We start from the raw sequence: 16,194 nt of genomic DNA on the forward strand, positions 1-16,194 counted from the left end.
GCTCCTTAGGTCTGGGTTAGAGGTCGTCGCCTCCACGAAACCTTTCTCGAACTTCCTTCTCATCAAACATAATGTGTCACTCCTTCCCTGTTCCTACAATTTTCTGTTTGCACTTAAAAAAAAAAAAGTACTTACCTCCTTGCATTATAGTCACACCAGTAGCAGGGACAATGTGCTCTTTTTTTTTTTTTTTGCGGTACGCGGGCCTCTCACTGTTGTGGCCTCTCCCGTTGTGAAGCGCAGGCTCAGCGGCCATGGCTCACGGGCCCAGCCACTCCGTGGCATGTGGGATCTTCCCGGACCGGGGCACGAACCCGTGTCCCCTGCATTGGCAGGCGGACTCTCAACCACTGCGCCACCAGGGAAGCCCTCATATTGTTTATTGAAAGTATTTGGATGTGCATATTTATTACTTAGTTTTCTTGTTGTAGGGAATTTGACAGATACTACATACCATTGCACTCTACATTTACTGCATTTCCTTGAATTCAGAGCCAGTAGAAAGTTCATCTCTTCATGTTAATTGTTTTCTTCTTTTAATCACATGAGAATTCTATTCCCCACTGGATTTCTTTTTTTTTTTTCCTTAGCTGCTGGGGTACTCTGTGCTAAATTTCATGCTTAACATAGTAAAATTACCTCTGCCCAGGTATCCTGTTGTATCTGTCCTCTGTTGTTTTTATTATTTATTTATTTATGTTTGGCTGCTCTGGGTCTTCACTGCTGCGTGTGGGCTTTCTCTAGTTGTGGTGAGCGGGGGCTACTCTTCATTGTGGTACATGGGCTTCTCATTGCGGTGGCTTCTCTTGTTGCGGAGCATGAGCTCTAGGTGCGTAGGCTTCAGTAGTTGTGGCTCGCAGGCTCTAGAGCACAGGCCGAGTAGTTGTGGCACACGGGCGTAGTTGCTCCACGGCATGTGGGATCTTCCTGGACCAGGGCTCGAACCTGTGTCCCCTGCATTGGCAGGTGGATTCTTAACCACTACGCCACCGGGGAAGTCCCTCTGTTGTTTTTAAAGTGATTTCTTTGTTGTTCTGTTGTGTTATACTTAATTATTAAAGACAATTCAGATTTTTTTGTTAGGAATACATATATTTATATGTTATATCATATACATTTTTATTTATATTATATATTAGCTACATATGATGTATATATCATATGTAATATACATTACAAAGCCCTTATACCCCCTCTTTTATCCCATAGTGATAACAATCCATATTCTTCCTTTGGAGCCACGCTGGCAAGGGATGATGAACAGAATCTGTGGAGTGTGCCTCACGATGTGTCCCACACAGAGGCAGACGACGACAGGATCCTCTACAATTTGATCGTTGTTCGTAATCAACAGGCCAAAGATTCAGAGGTAAGCACCTTTTGAGATCTTGCTGTGTGCAGGTGATAATGTCCAGTGAAAAACAGCAATAACGGAGAAGACCAGCTTAGAATAGAGAAAAGAATGAAGGATGAGATGCGTGAAACGTAGGGCAGGTCTTTTAGCAGCATCTAGTTGCTAATTTTAGCTGGTCTTGGTACACCTGTTTAATACACAGATAAGACTGATTTCTAATTGTTACCCTAATGATACAAATTACAGCAGTAGGGAAACAGCAAGGCAGTGCTGTTCAGATCGTGAAAATACTTTATGGTCTTAAGTGGCTTAACCAGTCCATCTCTAATCTTTCTAACTGTTTAGCAAGCCACCATTAAAGATTCAGACTGAAGGTTGAGAGGTACTTTGCATCATCACTACTTCTGAATTAATGGGGCCTGAATTGTTTTTTTTTTTTTTTTGTATCTTCTTAAATTGTGCTTATGGATCAAACAGCGTATCTGCCATATTTGAGGTGATTTTTGTGATAAGGCTTGAAACCACTCTTAATGGACTTTTAATCAAAGTCATTGATATGAGAACACCAGAATATTGAAAAGGAGACAACTTCATAAATGAAGAGAAAACAGCAAAAAGGATGATATTTTATTTTCTCCTTTATTCCAAAAGTAGTATTATAGTACTCTACATAATACAATATAATATTACGTGTATCATTTTCCAAGTAATACAACCTAAGTTTTCTAACTTCTGTGTTCATCTGTTAGTTCTGAATAGATGCCTATATTAGTTATGACTTTATGTTTTCCTTTCTAACATATAGTAATTGAGAAGAACAGAGACATTTAAAACCTCAGGCTTAGGCTATGAAGAAAGGCACCAGAGTGTGTATGTATGGGAGCAGGGTTATCTGGGGGGGGGGTGCCTGTTCCTTATCTAGGTTTCTTTATTTCTGCTAATTAATTGTTAACTGTTTTTCCCCCCGAAAACATGCATTAGCAGGAGATGATAACTTTAGAAGAGTCACGTGTCCCGGTCCTTTTTATTCTGGTGTGACTTGGGATGCCTTTGGGGGGTTGGAGGTGGGCTGAGAGGTGGGGAATGACAGTTGCCTCTGGTTCTTGAGGCCTGGGGGAAGAGTAGGCTGGAGAGTCCCGCAGTGGCTTTGATGAGCCTCCTTTCTTGGGTGTGGAGTGCTGGTAGGGACAACTTCTGCTAGATACCCATCACAGCGCTTAACTCAGAGGCATAGCATATTAGTGGCCATGCACTGCACTACCCCTGGCTTCCCCGCCCCGCTATCCCCTCCTCCACTGGTAACATTTAAAGGACATCATAAAGGCTGCTCAGGCCAGGAATAGCCATCCTGGCTGCCCTTCCTGAGCATATGGACAGGAATTCTTGCATGACCTTGTTTTCCCTTTAACGGGAAGCGCTAATCCTTACCCTGCTGTACTGGGCTGACCCGTTAGGGTTTCTGCTGGTGAGAATGGAACTAGTTCTTCTCTTTTCTTCCTTTTCTTTCTCCACTCTGTGCAAAGCTGTGACAGCAATAGGGAAGTGATATATATATATATATAGCACACGTTTCTCTGTCTCCCCAGGGCCTCAGGCCAGATGTGAAAGGGCCTTGAAGGGTGTTTGCACTGAGCCTGGCAGCTCTCTCTCGAGGAGCTCCTGTCTCTCTGCCCTGTTTGTCTTTACTTTTGAAAAGGCAGTAGAGGAGGCAACGTGAGCTGCAAAGTGCTCTGAATAAGCACAGCTTCCAAAGCGGCCACCGTGTCATTTCTGTGCTGCTCTTGGACCTGTGTGAAGGGCCTTCCAGAAAGCTTTTTCTTTTTCTTTTTTTTTTCTTATTAGCTGAAATTCAATCCTTTATTATTTAGGTACAGAAGAAATAAATAAGAATAGAAGCAATGTCTTTTATCCTATATTTTCCTCAATATGTTGGAAAAAACCTCTTCTTGATTTGAATACAAGTACACCACTACTTTGTCATCTAGGCCATTTAATGTTGTGTAACATGTATATATACAGCACCTCACATTCATATTTAATGGAGTAGTGTACAATGAGTGAGTTCCGGATGTAGAAATGTTCTGTACGTAGTTTGACTGGTACTTCTCAGCGGCACGGATCGTGTCTCTATCTTACACTTTACCTTTACTTTAAATGGCTACAGGTCCCAGTTTTGGGAACTTTTTATAACAGCGATTCTCAAACTTGAGTGTATATAAGAATTACTTTGAAAATAAGTTTCCTGGACCCCATCCCCAGAGATTTTTTTTTTGAATTTTATTTTATTTTTTTATACAGCAGGTTCTTATTAGCTATCTATTTTATACATATTAGTGTATATATGTCAATCCCAGTCTCCCAATTCTTCCCACCTCCCCTGCCCCGAAGGCTTTTTCTTCTCCTTGCCTACGAAATGAAGTCAAGTTTAACTCTAGAGGAACTCTGCAACCAGGACAGGCCGTCAGGTCAATAACATGAAGATGTGATGATAATGATTTTATATGAAATGATGTGAAATGTCTCTGTTCATGGTGCTTCCTTTTTTTTCAGGTGTAAAAAAAATACAGATACATACACAAGGTATATATAAAATATATTTTAAGGTATGTATGTATACATACATACATAATATATATACATGGTTAAAAAATGTTTCTTATATTTTCTTCCAAAAATTTGAAATGCATATAAAAGCATATATTAATATATTAATATATCTATTCATTTTCCCACAGATTGGATCATACATTACATATCATTCTGTACCCTGCTTTTTTTCCACTTAATAATATATTTTGGACATATTTTCACTTCAACATCTGTAGATTTACCTTAGTGGTTTTGGGGGCTCTCTTGTATTCTCTTGCATGAATTCACTCTCATTTATTCAGCCAGTCCCTATTAATATTTAGGTTGATTCAGGTTTTTTGCTGTTAGGAGCAGAAGCAATACTACAGTGGGTATCCATATATACTTGTATGCCCTGCCATAATTTTTTCAGGAGTAGAATTGCTGGATCAAAGAGTATGTGTGGGGCTTCCCTGGTGGCGCAGTGGTTGAGAGTCCGCCTGCCGATGCAGGGGACACGGGTTCGTGCCCCGGTCCAGGAAGATCCCACATGCCATGGAGCGGCTGGGCCCGTGAGCCATGGCCGCTGAGCCTGCGCGTCCGGAGCCTGTGCTCCGCAACGGGAGAGGCCACAACAGTGAGAGGCCCGTGTACCGCAAAAAAAAAAAAAAAAAAAAAAAAGAGTGTGTATTTAAAATGTTGGAATTGTCACAGTGCTTCCTTCTTGGGGGAACCTAGGAAAAACACTTCAGGGTGCAAAACTCACTAGCATTGGGAGTTCATCCAGTGTTTAAGAGAAGCAGCTGCTAAGCTCCAGATAGCTGTTTTGCCATGCTGAGGAGGGAATTTCCAGAACTTTGGATTTTTAAGAGAAGCTAAAAATCCAAACTTACATATCAAATGTCCAGATTTTTTTTTTTGCGGTACGCGGGCCTCTCACCGCCGTGGCCTCTCCCGCCGCGGAGCACAGGCTCCGGACGCGCAGCCTCAGTGGCCATGGCCCACGGGCCCAGCCGCTCCGCGGCATGTGGAATCCTCCCGGACCGGGGCACGAACCCGCGTCCCCTGCATCGGCAGGCGGACCCCCAACCACTGCGCCACCAGGGAAGCCCCAAAAATGTCCAGATTTTTAAATGATAGCTCACATTAAAAAAAATGTGTCAGCTAAACAAAATACGTTTATGGGCTACTGATATGTAAGGAATATTTACAATAAGGGCTACTACTACTTAATATTATTGTTATTTTGTTCAGTATGATTGAAAACTGAACTCACCATTGATTTAAAAGGTAGAAGGGGGAAGCTGGGGTTGTTTTAAGTTTGAACATTCATATTGCTTATTTTCTTTTTCATGAAGGGTAAAATTGGTACAAATTTTAATAAAACGGAGGATTTTAGTTTTGAGGGAAAAACAAATTCCACCTACTAAGGAACAAGAAACCCTAGATAACTTTGCATGATACAATTTAGAAGCTCAAGCAAGGTGTTAAGGAAAACTGAACATTATGTTTTTTCTTGAGTAGCAATAGCATGAAAGACCCAGGAACGTCCATATTTGGAATTCTCTGAAAAATGAAGAGTAATTTCAAAACAGTGTGTGCACCGCCTACATTCCCTTTCTGAATCTGGAGCTGGTGGAGGAAGGGCTGCAAATATAGTTAAAGCTACATTCGCTGTGTTGTCCCAAATTGGAAAAAAAAAATCAGAAAAGAAGATATATAGAAGAGCAAAGAATGAAGCAAAGGCATGAACTTAAAATTACTTGCAGTGTGAGAAAATAAAACAGTAACATTATTTAATTCTAATATAATCCACTTTCATTTACACAAGGCTTCAAAAGCTTGAAGACTGTCAGCAGAATAACTGATGCATTTACAGATCTCCAAGTAGTGGAAAAATTTTGCTCTTGTCTTTGGCTTTGTAAAATACTTTATGTTTAAGAAATAGTAAACAACCTCAAAATCATGTCACTAAACCATTATCCTTATGTTCATTTTCATTAACGTAGTTGTACTTCATATAACACTCTCTTCTAGGGAGCTTAATAATGGTTAATGAAATATCACTGTACCTTACTTACTTATTTTGTATAAATAATTCTAATCACACTGAACGATCTTGTCCTCCAAGATAATAATGAAAACAGTGCCAAGCACTGTTCAACCACTTGACATAGATTAATTAAGTCCTCTACACAACAACTGTGAGGTGGGTGCTGTGATTCTTTCTATTTGAAGCAACTTGTCCAAGGCCACACAGTTGAAGGTATGGAGTCAGGATTTGAATCTGGGCTTTCTGAATCCAGAGACAAAATATATAATGAGGACCACGATTGAAATTGTTAGAGGGGACTAGATATTGTCTGTGATCCCATGTAGATTTCTAAATGCATGAACAGAATCTGTCCAAAGCCTATTTCTGTGACTTTTTGAAACCAATGATATGAAAGTGACTCTCACATCAGTGGAATGAGAGCTATGTTTGGTTTGGGGATCGTGATTGCAGTTCAGGAAGTGGTCCCAGTCATAATACACTTTTCCCAAATGATGCATTTACACAGTGAGTACAGCTGGTTAAGACTGCAACCCAGGGTTTCAGTTTTATTAGCGTCAAGATATTTCATCATGTTTCTTTCCATCCCTTCGTCTCTTTGTTCAGTGTTCTCTGACGTGTTATTTGGTGCCTCTTCTGAAGGTTCAGTAATAGTTCTTTTAGGAGTTCGTGCATGGCTTCAAGATTTTTACTCTGTTAAAGAAGGCTTTTACATTTTTGATTAAGAATGTAAGTACTGGTCTTCCCTGGTGGCACAGTGGTTAAGAATCCACCTGCCAATGCAGGGGACACGGGTTCGAGCCCTGGTCCAGGGAGATCCCACTTGCCGCGGAGCAACTAAGCCCGTGAGCCACAGCTACTGAGCCTGTGCTCTAGAGCCTGCGATCCACAGCTACTGAAGCCCGCGTGCCTAGAGCCCGTGCTCCGCAACAAGAGAAGCCACAGCGATGAGAAGCCCGCGCACCACAGTGAAGAGTAGGCCCCCGCTGGCTGCAACTAGAGAAAGCCCGCCCACAGAAATGAAGACCCAACACAGCCAAAAATAAAAAGTAAATAAAATTAAGAATGTAAGTGCTGAAAATCAAATCGTTTTCATAAACACTTTTAAAGACTATGCTGGTTCAAAATAGGTGATGTTTGTTTGACATAATCGGTGATAGAAATTCTAGGCTTATTTTTAAAGCTATTAAGTAATTGCATGCTGGGAAATGTACGTCGTCCTGATGATGAGTGCCTGTCACTGAGCAAAGCAGTGTTTATACACTGGCAGGAACCATGTGAACACCAGATGCTTGTGTGGCTCAAGCCATCCTGTGAAAACCTGAAAACCTCCCTCTGCTGAACCCCTGGGAACAGCTACATGTTATTATTTTTTAAAACTATAGAGGCAAAAACATAAAATGTTCCTGGTTTACAATTTGTTTGCTCTTCCTGTGTGTCAGGACTCCCTGCTGGCATAGTGTTGTCAGGCATTGTAAACAGTTCCTATACAATGTTTAAGATAGCAACAGAAGTTCCCAGGGGTTTGTTTGCAACACCTGGATTATAGGCTTAGCCTGTCATATCCCTGGTACTAAAAGAAAGGGTAAAACAGAGTTAACTGGAATGTTTGGTTGGAGGATGTGAGGCGGTGGGAGAGAGGGTGGGTCCCAGCCACATCGCTCTGCAGCGCTTGGAGGTGGAATGTTCTGGTTGGGCTCTGCACGGCTCCGTCTTAGCAAGTCTCCACTCGCTGGACGAGGCTCTCTCTGGTCAGGCCATCTGACTTCTCAATAAGTGGGTGAACGCTGGCCATGGTTGGCGATAGAACTGCAAGTTTTACGCCAAGCGTGAAGGAGCAAAATAACAGTGGAAAATTGAAGCAATTCTCTAGATCATTCTGGGCTTCTCAAAAGGCCTTTTGTTTGGGGTCCAGATGATCCAGATGGTTGAATGCAACCATTCTTTATTTGACTTTGCTAGTGACTGTTTGGGTTAGAGGGGGAGAGAATAAAAACACTCATTAGGGGCTTCCCTGGTGGCGCAGTGGTTGAGAGTCCTCCTGCTGATGCAGGGGACACGGGTTCGTGCCCCGGTCCGGGAGGATCCCACATGCTGCGGAGCGGCTGGGCCCGTGGGCCATGGCCACTGAGGCTGCGCGTCCGGAGCCTGTGCTCCACAACGGGAGAGGCCACAACAGTGAGAGGCCCACATACCGCAAAAAACAAAACAAAACACTCATTAGGATCTGAGAGTCAAGCCGTCTTACCCTCTGTGTTCTAGGTAATAATATTTATGGAGGATTATGTAGGGTTCTAAACAGTAGCATGCTGCTTAATGCGTGTGTTCCAGGCAAGAACTGAAGCCTCACAGTACCCCTGTGAATGAGGGATTTTGACACATAAGATGAGAGGCTTTTGGTCATCTGTCCAAGGTGTTGGAGTGGGGGAATTGGGATCGTAGTTCAGTCTCTGTGACCTGGAAGCCTGTATGATGGGAAACGCTGCCCCCGTGTCTCTACTGAGCTTACAAAGAGTCTCAGTGGAATCTTTTTGCTCAAAGACAAAGTTACCAAATGGGTGTTAACTTCCTGCCGAGCAGCGGCTCTGGTCTGTGTATCTGTCAACCATTACTCACCCTGCACCAACTGAATCACGGAGTGGATGACTTTAGTATCTATTTAGTATCAACCTGTATTGGGCAGTGCATGTAACATCCTCTAGGTGATGCTGCTTGGGAATTTTTAACACCTTGGGCACCATTCTGGGTACAAAAATCTATTGGACTCCACCGGAAGACATTGTTTGTCTGTCTCTGAGGTTCTTTTCTATTCTTTGCCCACCCCCAACTTTTATTTTATTTTTTTTATTTTTATTTTTTCCTTTTGCGGTATGCGGGCCTCTCACTGCCGTGGCCTCCCCCGTCGCGGAGCACAGGCTCCGGACGCGCAAGCTCCGGATGCGCAGGCTCAGCGGCCATGGCTCACGGGCCCAGCCGCCCCGCGGCATATGGGATCCTCCCAGACCGGGGCACGAACCCGTATCCCCTGCCTCGGCAGGCAGACTCCCAACCACTTGCGCCACCAGGGAGGCCCCCACCCCCAACTTTTAAAAAAATATCTAAACATTTTGGATATTAACATTAAGGTAATCCATGTTTCTTACCGAGTAGGTAGCACATCAAAGCTCTGTGTAATAAGCCAACAGAGTTGAGACAACAAATATTAGAAAACGATGCAGGCAAGGGGAAAATCATTAGATATTCAGTAGCATGTGAGGTGCTGAAAAACATGCCTTTGGAATTAGACAGTTGGGGATGAGAGTCATACCTCTGCCGTGTCCTAAGATGACACTGAATAGTCATTTAAACTCGGGGAGATCATACTAGTTATTGTCCAGTTTGGGACACAGTCACAAGGTCTTAAGAAGAAAGGGGGGTGCTAATATTGAGTATGCCAGGCCAAAGATATAAATTGGGGCTGCCCTAGACAAGCTGGGATATATGATCACCTTTTTTAAAAATTGTGGTAAAATATATAAATAACATAAAATTTGGCATTTTAACCACGTTGTAGTGTCAGTTCAGTGGCATTAAGTACCTTCACATTGCTGGGCAGCCATCACCACCATCCATCTCCAGGACTTTTCATCTTCCCAAACTAGAACTCCATACCCATTAAACGATAACTCCCTATAACCCATTGCCCCAGTCCCTGGAAACCACCTTTCTACTTTCTGTCTCTGAATTAGACTACTTTAGGTACTGCATATTAATGGAATCATACAATATCTGTCTTTTTGTGACTGGCTCACTTCACTTAGCAAAATGTCCTCAAGGTTCATCCATGTTGTGGCATGTGTTAGAATTTCCTTCCTTTTTAAAGCTGAATAATATTCTATTGTATGTATAAACCACATTTTGTTTATTCATTCTTCTGTCACCAGGCACTTGGGCTGCTTCCAACTTTTGGCCTGTGTGAGCAAAGCTGCTATGAACGTGGGTGTACAAATATTTGTTTGAGTCCCTGATTTAAATGCTTTTGGGTATATACCCAGAAGTGGCATTGCTGGATCATATGGTACTTCTATGTTTAATTTTTTGAGGAACCGCCATACTGTTTTCCACAATGTCTGCACCATTTTACATTCCCAACATCAAGGCATGAGAGTTCTAATTTATCCACATCCTCACCAACACTTGTTACTAAGATCACCTTTCTTAACCTCTAAACTGATCAATAAAACAGCTGATGACTTCATATTGATCAGTTTTCACATCCACATAGAGCAGAGACAGTTGAAACTGTGGGCCAGTCACCACCACTGAATATCAGCGTTAGGGATGTAAACCCGAAAGAGGCTGATGTCTTGACAGAGCCTCCCTCTGAGCTGCCTGTCCATGAAAGGGAAATAGACAGGTCAGAACACTGGGGGAGCTCTTTGTACCTGAATTCTATTCTGTTTTTTCCAAGCATCCATATACTAAAATGTAACGACCAGGCCCTGGTTCTCTTACTGCTCTTTAGGTTCTGTCCTCATTGGCCCTCTTCCCCTGGAGCCCCAGAAAGACAGTAGATAGTACAGCTTGGGACTACTGACAGGTCAGTGACAGAGAGGGTGTACAACGCATTGGGGACCTCCAGGAAGAGGCAGTGCCTGTAGGAGAAGGGCAGGGAGCTGGCCGTCTCTTTCCATTACTAGAACTTCACTGTTGCAGTAACAGGTTGCTGCATCTCTGGGTTTTCTGAGTTATTGTGCTTGTGATGGTGAATTTCCAGAAGGCAGACCACACGTTTATTGGCATGCATATGCAGGATAATTCACTGATAAAGAATTCTATCTCTCCATTAGATTTTTTTACAATTTGCAGAAACCAACTGGGCCTGAGAAGAAACAGAAAACATAAAGCTGCCTCAAGAGTTGTATTTTTTTTAAGCTATAGTTGACTAGTTGTAAATTTGAAACACAGGGATTAATACCAAGTTAAGCCTCCAGTGACCTACCTCAGTGATGGCTTTGGCTTTTTCTAGAACAAGTGAGATCATCAGAAATGCCTGCCTGTCGTAGAGTCAGGGTGCCTCCTCCATGCGTTGCCTGGATTTCCACAGCAGTCTTTTGATGTAGATGAGTTATTTATTAAAAAGAGAGTGAGAGAGAGACCCGAAGAAGAGGTTTCTTCTTCTTGATAGTGTCCAGAAATGGGCTTCTGACTCAGGGTTCGATGCCTTCCCTTTGGGGTGGAGAAGGAAAGCTAGAAGGATCTGAGGATTTAGGGCAGATAGCTGAATGATTTTCTTTGTGCTTTATTTTAAATGTGAGCAGGAATAATCGTGTGGTAAAAGAAGCTTATAGGCCTAGAACTCTATAGAAAAAAAAAAAGGTACTTTCCAACTTATTTCCCTCTTTAGAAAACACCAATGTGTGATTGATTTTTCAAATGTATCTGTGCTATTTTATATACAGGATTTGTTTCAACAAAAGTTCAAATTCTGCCTGATGTGTCTATTTATTGGTTAATTTTGTTAAAAACAATGTGTCTAATGTTCAGTTAGGCAGGCTTGGTTTGAAATGAGTGTTTTCAGTTCTCTGTATCTCTGAGTCTAATATTTTTTAGTCTTGATGTTAATTTAGGGTCAACAATGTAGAAAACTCTTTTCTGTTCTTCCTACATGCCCTGCCTCTCAACTCAATAGGAGGACGAACTGATTTCTATTGCCATTAAGTTAGAATTTCTGGTTTCATCCAAGTAAGGACCACTTTCAGTTTCACAACTATTCTTACGTCAACACAATGGGCATGTGCGTGAGGGAGCCTGGTTGGTTGTTCATGCAAAGCTCACAGGCTGGTGATACTATGGGTGTGTCACTTCTGCCCCAGATCTAGTAATGGGCTTTACAGGTCTCTGAACTTGATTTTCTCAGGGCACATAGAGCTACTTGAACTTAGGGAGTGTATTAGAGAAACAAATCCAACATGCTGGGCTGTGTGTGTGTATCTATCTCTATAGCTCTTTATCTCTATACTTATACCTATATCTATCTCTCTCTATTTCTCTATCTTATCTATCTCTATCATTCTGTCATCCCTATCTATCTATCTATCTATCTATCATCTGTCTATTTACATTTTTTTAAAGGAATTGGCTTACACAGTTGTGGAGGCTTGGTGAATCCAGAATCTGATGGGGGAAGCCAGCAGGCTGGAGACTTAGGGAATAGTTGCAATTCAAGTTCAAAGGCAGAATTCCTTCCTGCAGAGAGGAGGCCAATCTTTGTTTTATTAGAGCCTTCGAGTGATTAGGTAGGGCCCACCCACATTATAGAGAGTAATCTGCTTTACTTGGAGTGTACTAATTTAAATATTCATCTCATCCACAAAACACCTTCACAGAAACATGCAGAATAATGACTGACCAAATATCTGGGCACTGTGGCCCAGCCAAGTTGGAACGTAAAATGAACCATCATGGTGGATTTTACTAATGCTAATCAAATTTGCAAGAGACTGCCGTATAAACGCAAATGCACATAACCATTTGATGGGCCATAAACTTGACTGGTCCGTCCAGCCTCTCCCCTATAATGAAATATGTAAAGGAAACTAGTGACCACACTAGAAGTGACTGGGAAAGAGGGATCAGAGATCGATGGCAACTGCCATCTATGGAACACTTACCGTGTACCCGATGCTGCTCTAAGTATGTTACATATACAGTGTTAACTGCTATTAGCCTCCAGATGTGATAACCTGGTGCTTTCATCTCCAGTATAAAGCTATTCCTGTGATTTGGTTAGGACACCCTGCCCCTTGATGGTGGTAGATAGAGGTTTCTGAACATCACCCCCAGGTGAACTGTAGCTTCAGGAACTGGACACAGGCAGGGATTCGGGAGGGCAGGCAGCAGAATATGGAATCAAGGGAAATCCAGAACCGTGTCATATTAGACGAATCTGCGACTGAGACCAAGGGAGATATTTCGAATAAAGGCTCAAATTGAAGGGGCTAGGCAGTTACCCAAGCAGAGCCAGCAGATTAGCAGTGGAAGATAGGGATCTCTAGACATTTCAGTCCGAGTGTAATAATCTGTGTAGATTACTGCAGTAGAATTTAATGCATTGCCAAGGCTCAGCAAGTCCTACCATCCCATTTTCTCCCCCGTGGAACCTCTTGACTATTTCCCCAATCCAATAATGACATCATCTCTGTTGCCTATGGACAGCTACACCTCTCCACTTGAAGACACATTCATTTTCTTGATTTATTATTTAATATATAAAGCTGGACTGAAGGCATAGAAACTGATGAGGCTATTGAGCTTTGAGGAATCTCTGCCCAGACTGTGGCAGCATTCAGTACAGTTCTACATTTTCCTCTTGGCTGAGACCCAAGAGAGCCTGGGGGAAGTGGTGGCCTCAGAGTGGTATCCCTTGTGATCAAAATAGCTCCTTTGCTTCCTCAACAGTTGTTTTGGCCCCATTCACTGGTTTGAAATTCTTTTAAGGTGGAGCAGCCTAAATATATATATTTAAAATAGTTATTTATTTGGCTGTGCCGGGTGTTAATTGCAGCATGTGGCCTCTAGTTCCCTGATCAGGGATCAAACCCGGGCTCCCTGCATTGGGAGCACGGAGTCTTAGCCACTGGACCACTAGGGAAGTCCCTGGAGTAGCCTAAATATTGAATCTAAGTTATATCAACTCATCCGGCAGTTCCAGTGTGTGCAGCCCATCCTATGGATATTCTCACACAGTTAAACAAAGGTATGCATTCTCTGCAGTAGTGTTTTGAAAAGTAAAAATCTGGAAATAAAAATATTTGATGAAGGTGCTGGTTAAAAAATAACAGGGTAGGATTTATAGATACTGGCTTGGAAAGACAGTTAGGATCTATTGCTCAGTGGGCATGTATAATATTATCCCATTTGTGTAGAAAGAGATCCCATTTGTATAAAAGCATATGTATGCTAATATACAGCAATAAAATTTCTTCATAGGAAGGTTACCTATGAACTTTTTTTAGCCTTGGTGACCACTGGAGAGTAGAAGTGGATGGAGAAAGGGATACTTTTACTTTCTTTTAACTTTACGGTCTTCTGTACTGTTTGAAAGCAATTTTAGACTACATGTGTGTATTGCTTCTGTATACATATACTTCGTATAAAATAATTATTTCACAGCACACTTTGTGGTGGCTGTTTCCTTAGGTCTTTCTAAGCTGTCTTGTTTTAGTGTGGGTATGTTGGAGAAAGGGGAAGGGGTGGGAAGAAGGAGGGAGGGAGGAAGAGAGATTAAGAGAGAGAAAATGAGAGTTAGTTTAGGAGGACTGGAGCACATTTTGAGGAATCCTGCCAAAATGGACTGAATGGCAGAATGTGCATGAAGCAGTCAGTTGGTATTTATTTTTAGTATTCTAAGATTCATCTAACAGATCAGGCTCTTTCTCTGAAGCTTACCTCCCCTCCAGCTGCCCGTGAATTCACATGGTAATTAACAGAGACGTATTTGTTCGATTCTTCCCCACCCTCCCCACCACCCTGCCCCCGCCTCTTTCTTTGATTGGTCTCGCTCATCTTAGAATAACTGAAAATGGCTTTAATTGCACAGAGCCCGCTAGAGCCCTGGATACTGGCGCGCTGGGTCTCCACGGTGTGAATGTGCTCAGCTGGGGAATCTCTGAAGGCTTACGAGGAGTCCTCCATAAGTACAGCTTTTTGGTTTTGAGTGGATGCTGAGGGGGAATGGCAGCACCTGCCCGGTTCTGATGGGGGCCCAGATCTGTGGCTTTTCAGTCCTAAAATCGCTGAAGTGTTCTGGAAGGAGACCGTATTTTTCTTGATATGAAACCACCCTTCCATTTAGGTACCCAGTGGGTACCTGTTGTCACATAATCATTACACCATGCTGTTTACCGCCCTGGAGGGAGCTGTGCCCTTTGATGGTTTTGCAATAGGAGAGACAGGTCCGGTGGCTTATGAATACAAACTGAGTCTACACTCTTGAAATAATCGTCCTGTTTAATTAGAAAAGAGGTGAGGTAAAGTCACATCCAAGCTTGTTTACCACGTTGCTGTTGTCATTGTTATTATTTAGTAATTTGGAGCCTGGACCTAGCGATTATCATACTAAGTGAAGTAAGTCAGACAGAGAAAGACAAGTTATCATATGATAATATCACTCATATGTGGAATCTAATTTTAAAAAGATACAAATGAACTTATTTATAAAACAGAAGCAGACTTACGGATATCGAAAACAAACTTATGGGTACCAAAGGGGAAATGTTGGGGAGGGGGGAATAAATCAGGAGCTTGGGAGGAACACACACACACACACACACTGCTGTATATAAGATAGATGACTGACAGGGACCTATGTATAGCACAGGGAACTCTACCCAGTATTCTGTGATAACCTATATGAGAAAAGAATCTAAAAAAGAATGAATATATGTATATGTATAACTGAATCACTTTGATGTACACCTGAAACTAACACAACATTGTAAATCAACTATACTCCAATAAAATTAAAATATTAAAAAATATAAAGTAAGCATAGACAAAGCTTAAAAACATAAACAACCTGGAGCCAGGTTCAGTGGACCTGAGTCCCAGTTCACCTCATTCCTTCTACGTGGATGCAGCTTGTCGTAGGAGGCCACACCCGGGCGGGCAGTGTGTGTTTGCACCCCATGTTGTCAGTCCTGGTGGCTGCGGCTCCAGGAACCGGAAGATCCACGTGCCAGTGCTGCTTCCCCAGTCATCAGGGAGGGGCGAGCAGGAGGAAGTCCTCGTAGATACTTTTTGTTTCATTGTGCAGCCAAATGTACTTGTCTCTGGGCACTGATTTTTATTCTTTTTTTCCCAGCCTTGGCGAGTTTACCAGGAAGTTGTTTTTTTTAAGTTGTTGGGGGTAGGAGCTTATTAATTAATTTATTTATTTTTGGGTGTATTGGGTCTTCGTTTCTGTGTGAGGGCTTTCTCTAGTTGTGGCATGCGGGGGCCACTCTTCATCGCGGTGCGCGGGCCTCTCACTATCGCGGCCTCTCTTGTTGCGGAGCACAGGCTCCAGACGCGCAGGCTAAGTAGTTGTGGCTCATGGGACTAGTTGCTCCGCGGCATGTGGGATCCTCCCAGACCAGGGCTCGAACCCGTGTCCCCTGCATTAGCAGGCAGATTCTCAACCACTGCGCCACCAGGGAAGCCCTCTACCAGGAAGTTTTGAAACCAGGTACGAAGGGTG

The 16,194-nt window shown here is 42.7% G+C and overlaps 1 protein-coding gene across 1 annotated transcript in view; it reads left to right on the top strand.

Annotated features, from left to right (window-relative positions):
• MREG (melanoregulin) overlaps positions 1 to 16,194 on the top strand; it is a 65,362-nt gene that overhangs the window by 21,595 nt on the left and 27,573 nt on the right. The window contains exon 2 of the mRNA XM_060107159.1: positions 1,210 to 1,369. Within this exon, the coding sequence (XP_059963142.1) occupies positions 1,210 to 1,369 (160 nt within the window). The remainder of the gene's footprint in view (positions 1 to 1,209; positions 1,370 to 16,194) is intronic.

This window comes from Mesoplodon densirostris, chromosome 8 (assembly GCF_025265405.1).
Source record: "Mesoplodon densirostris isolate mMesDen1 chromosome 8, mMesDen1 primary haplotype, whole genome shotgun sequence".
Taxonomy (NCBI): Eukaryota; Metazoa; Chordata; class Mammalia; order Artiodactyla; family Ziphiidae; genus Mesoplodon; species Mesoplodon densirostris.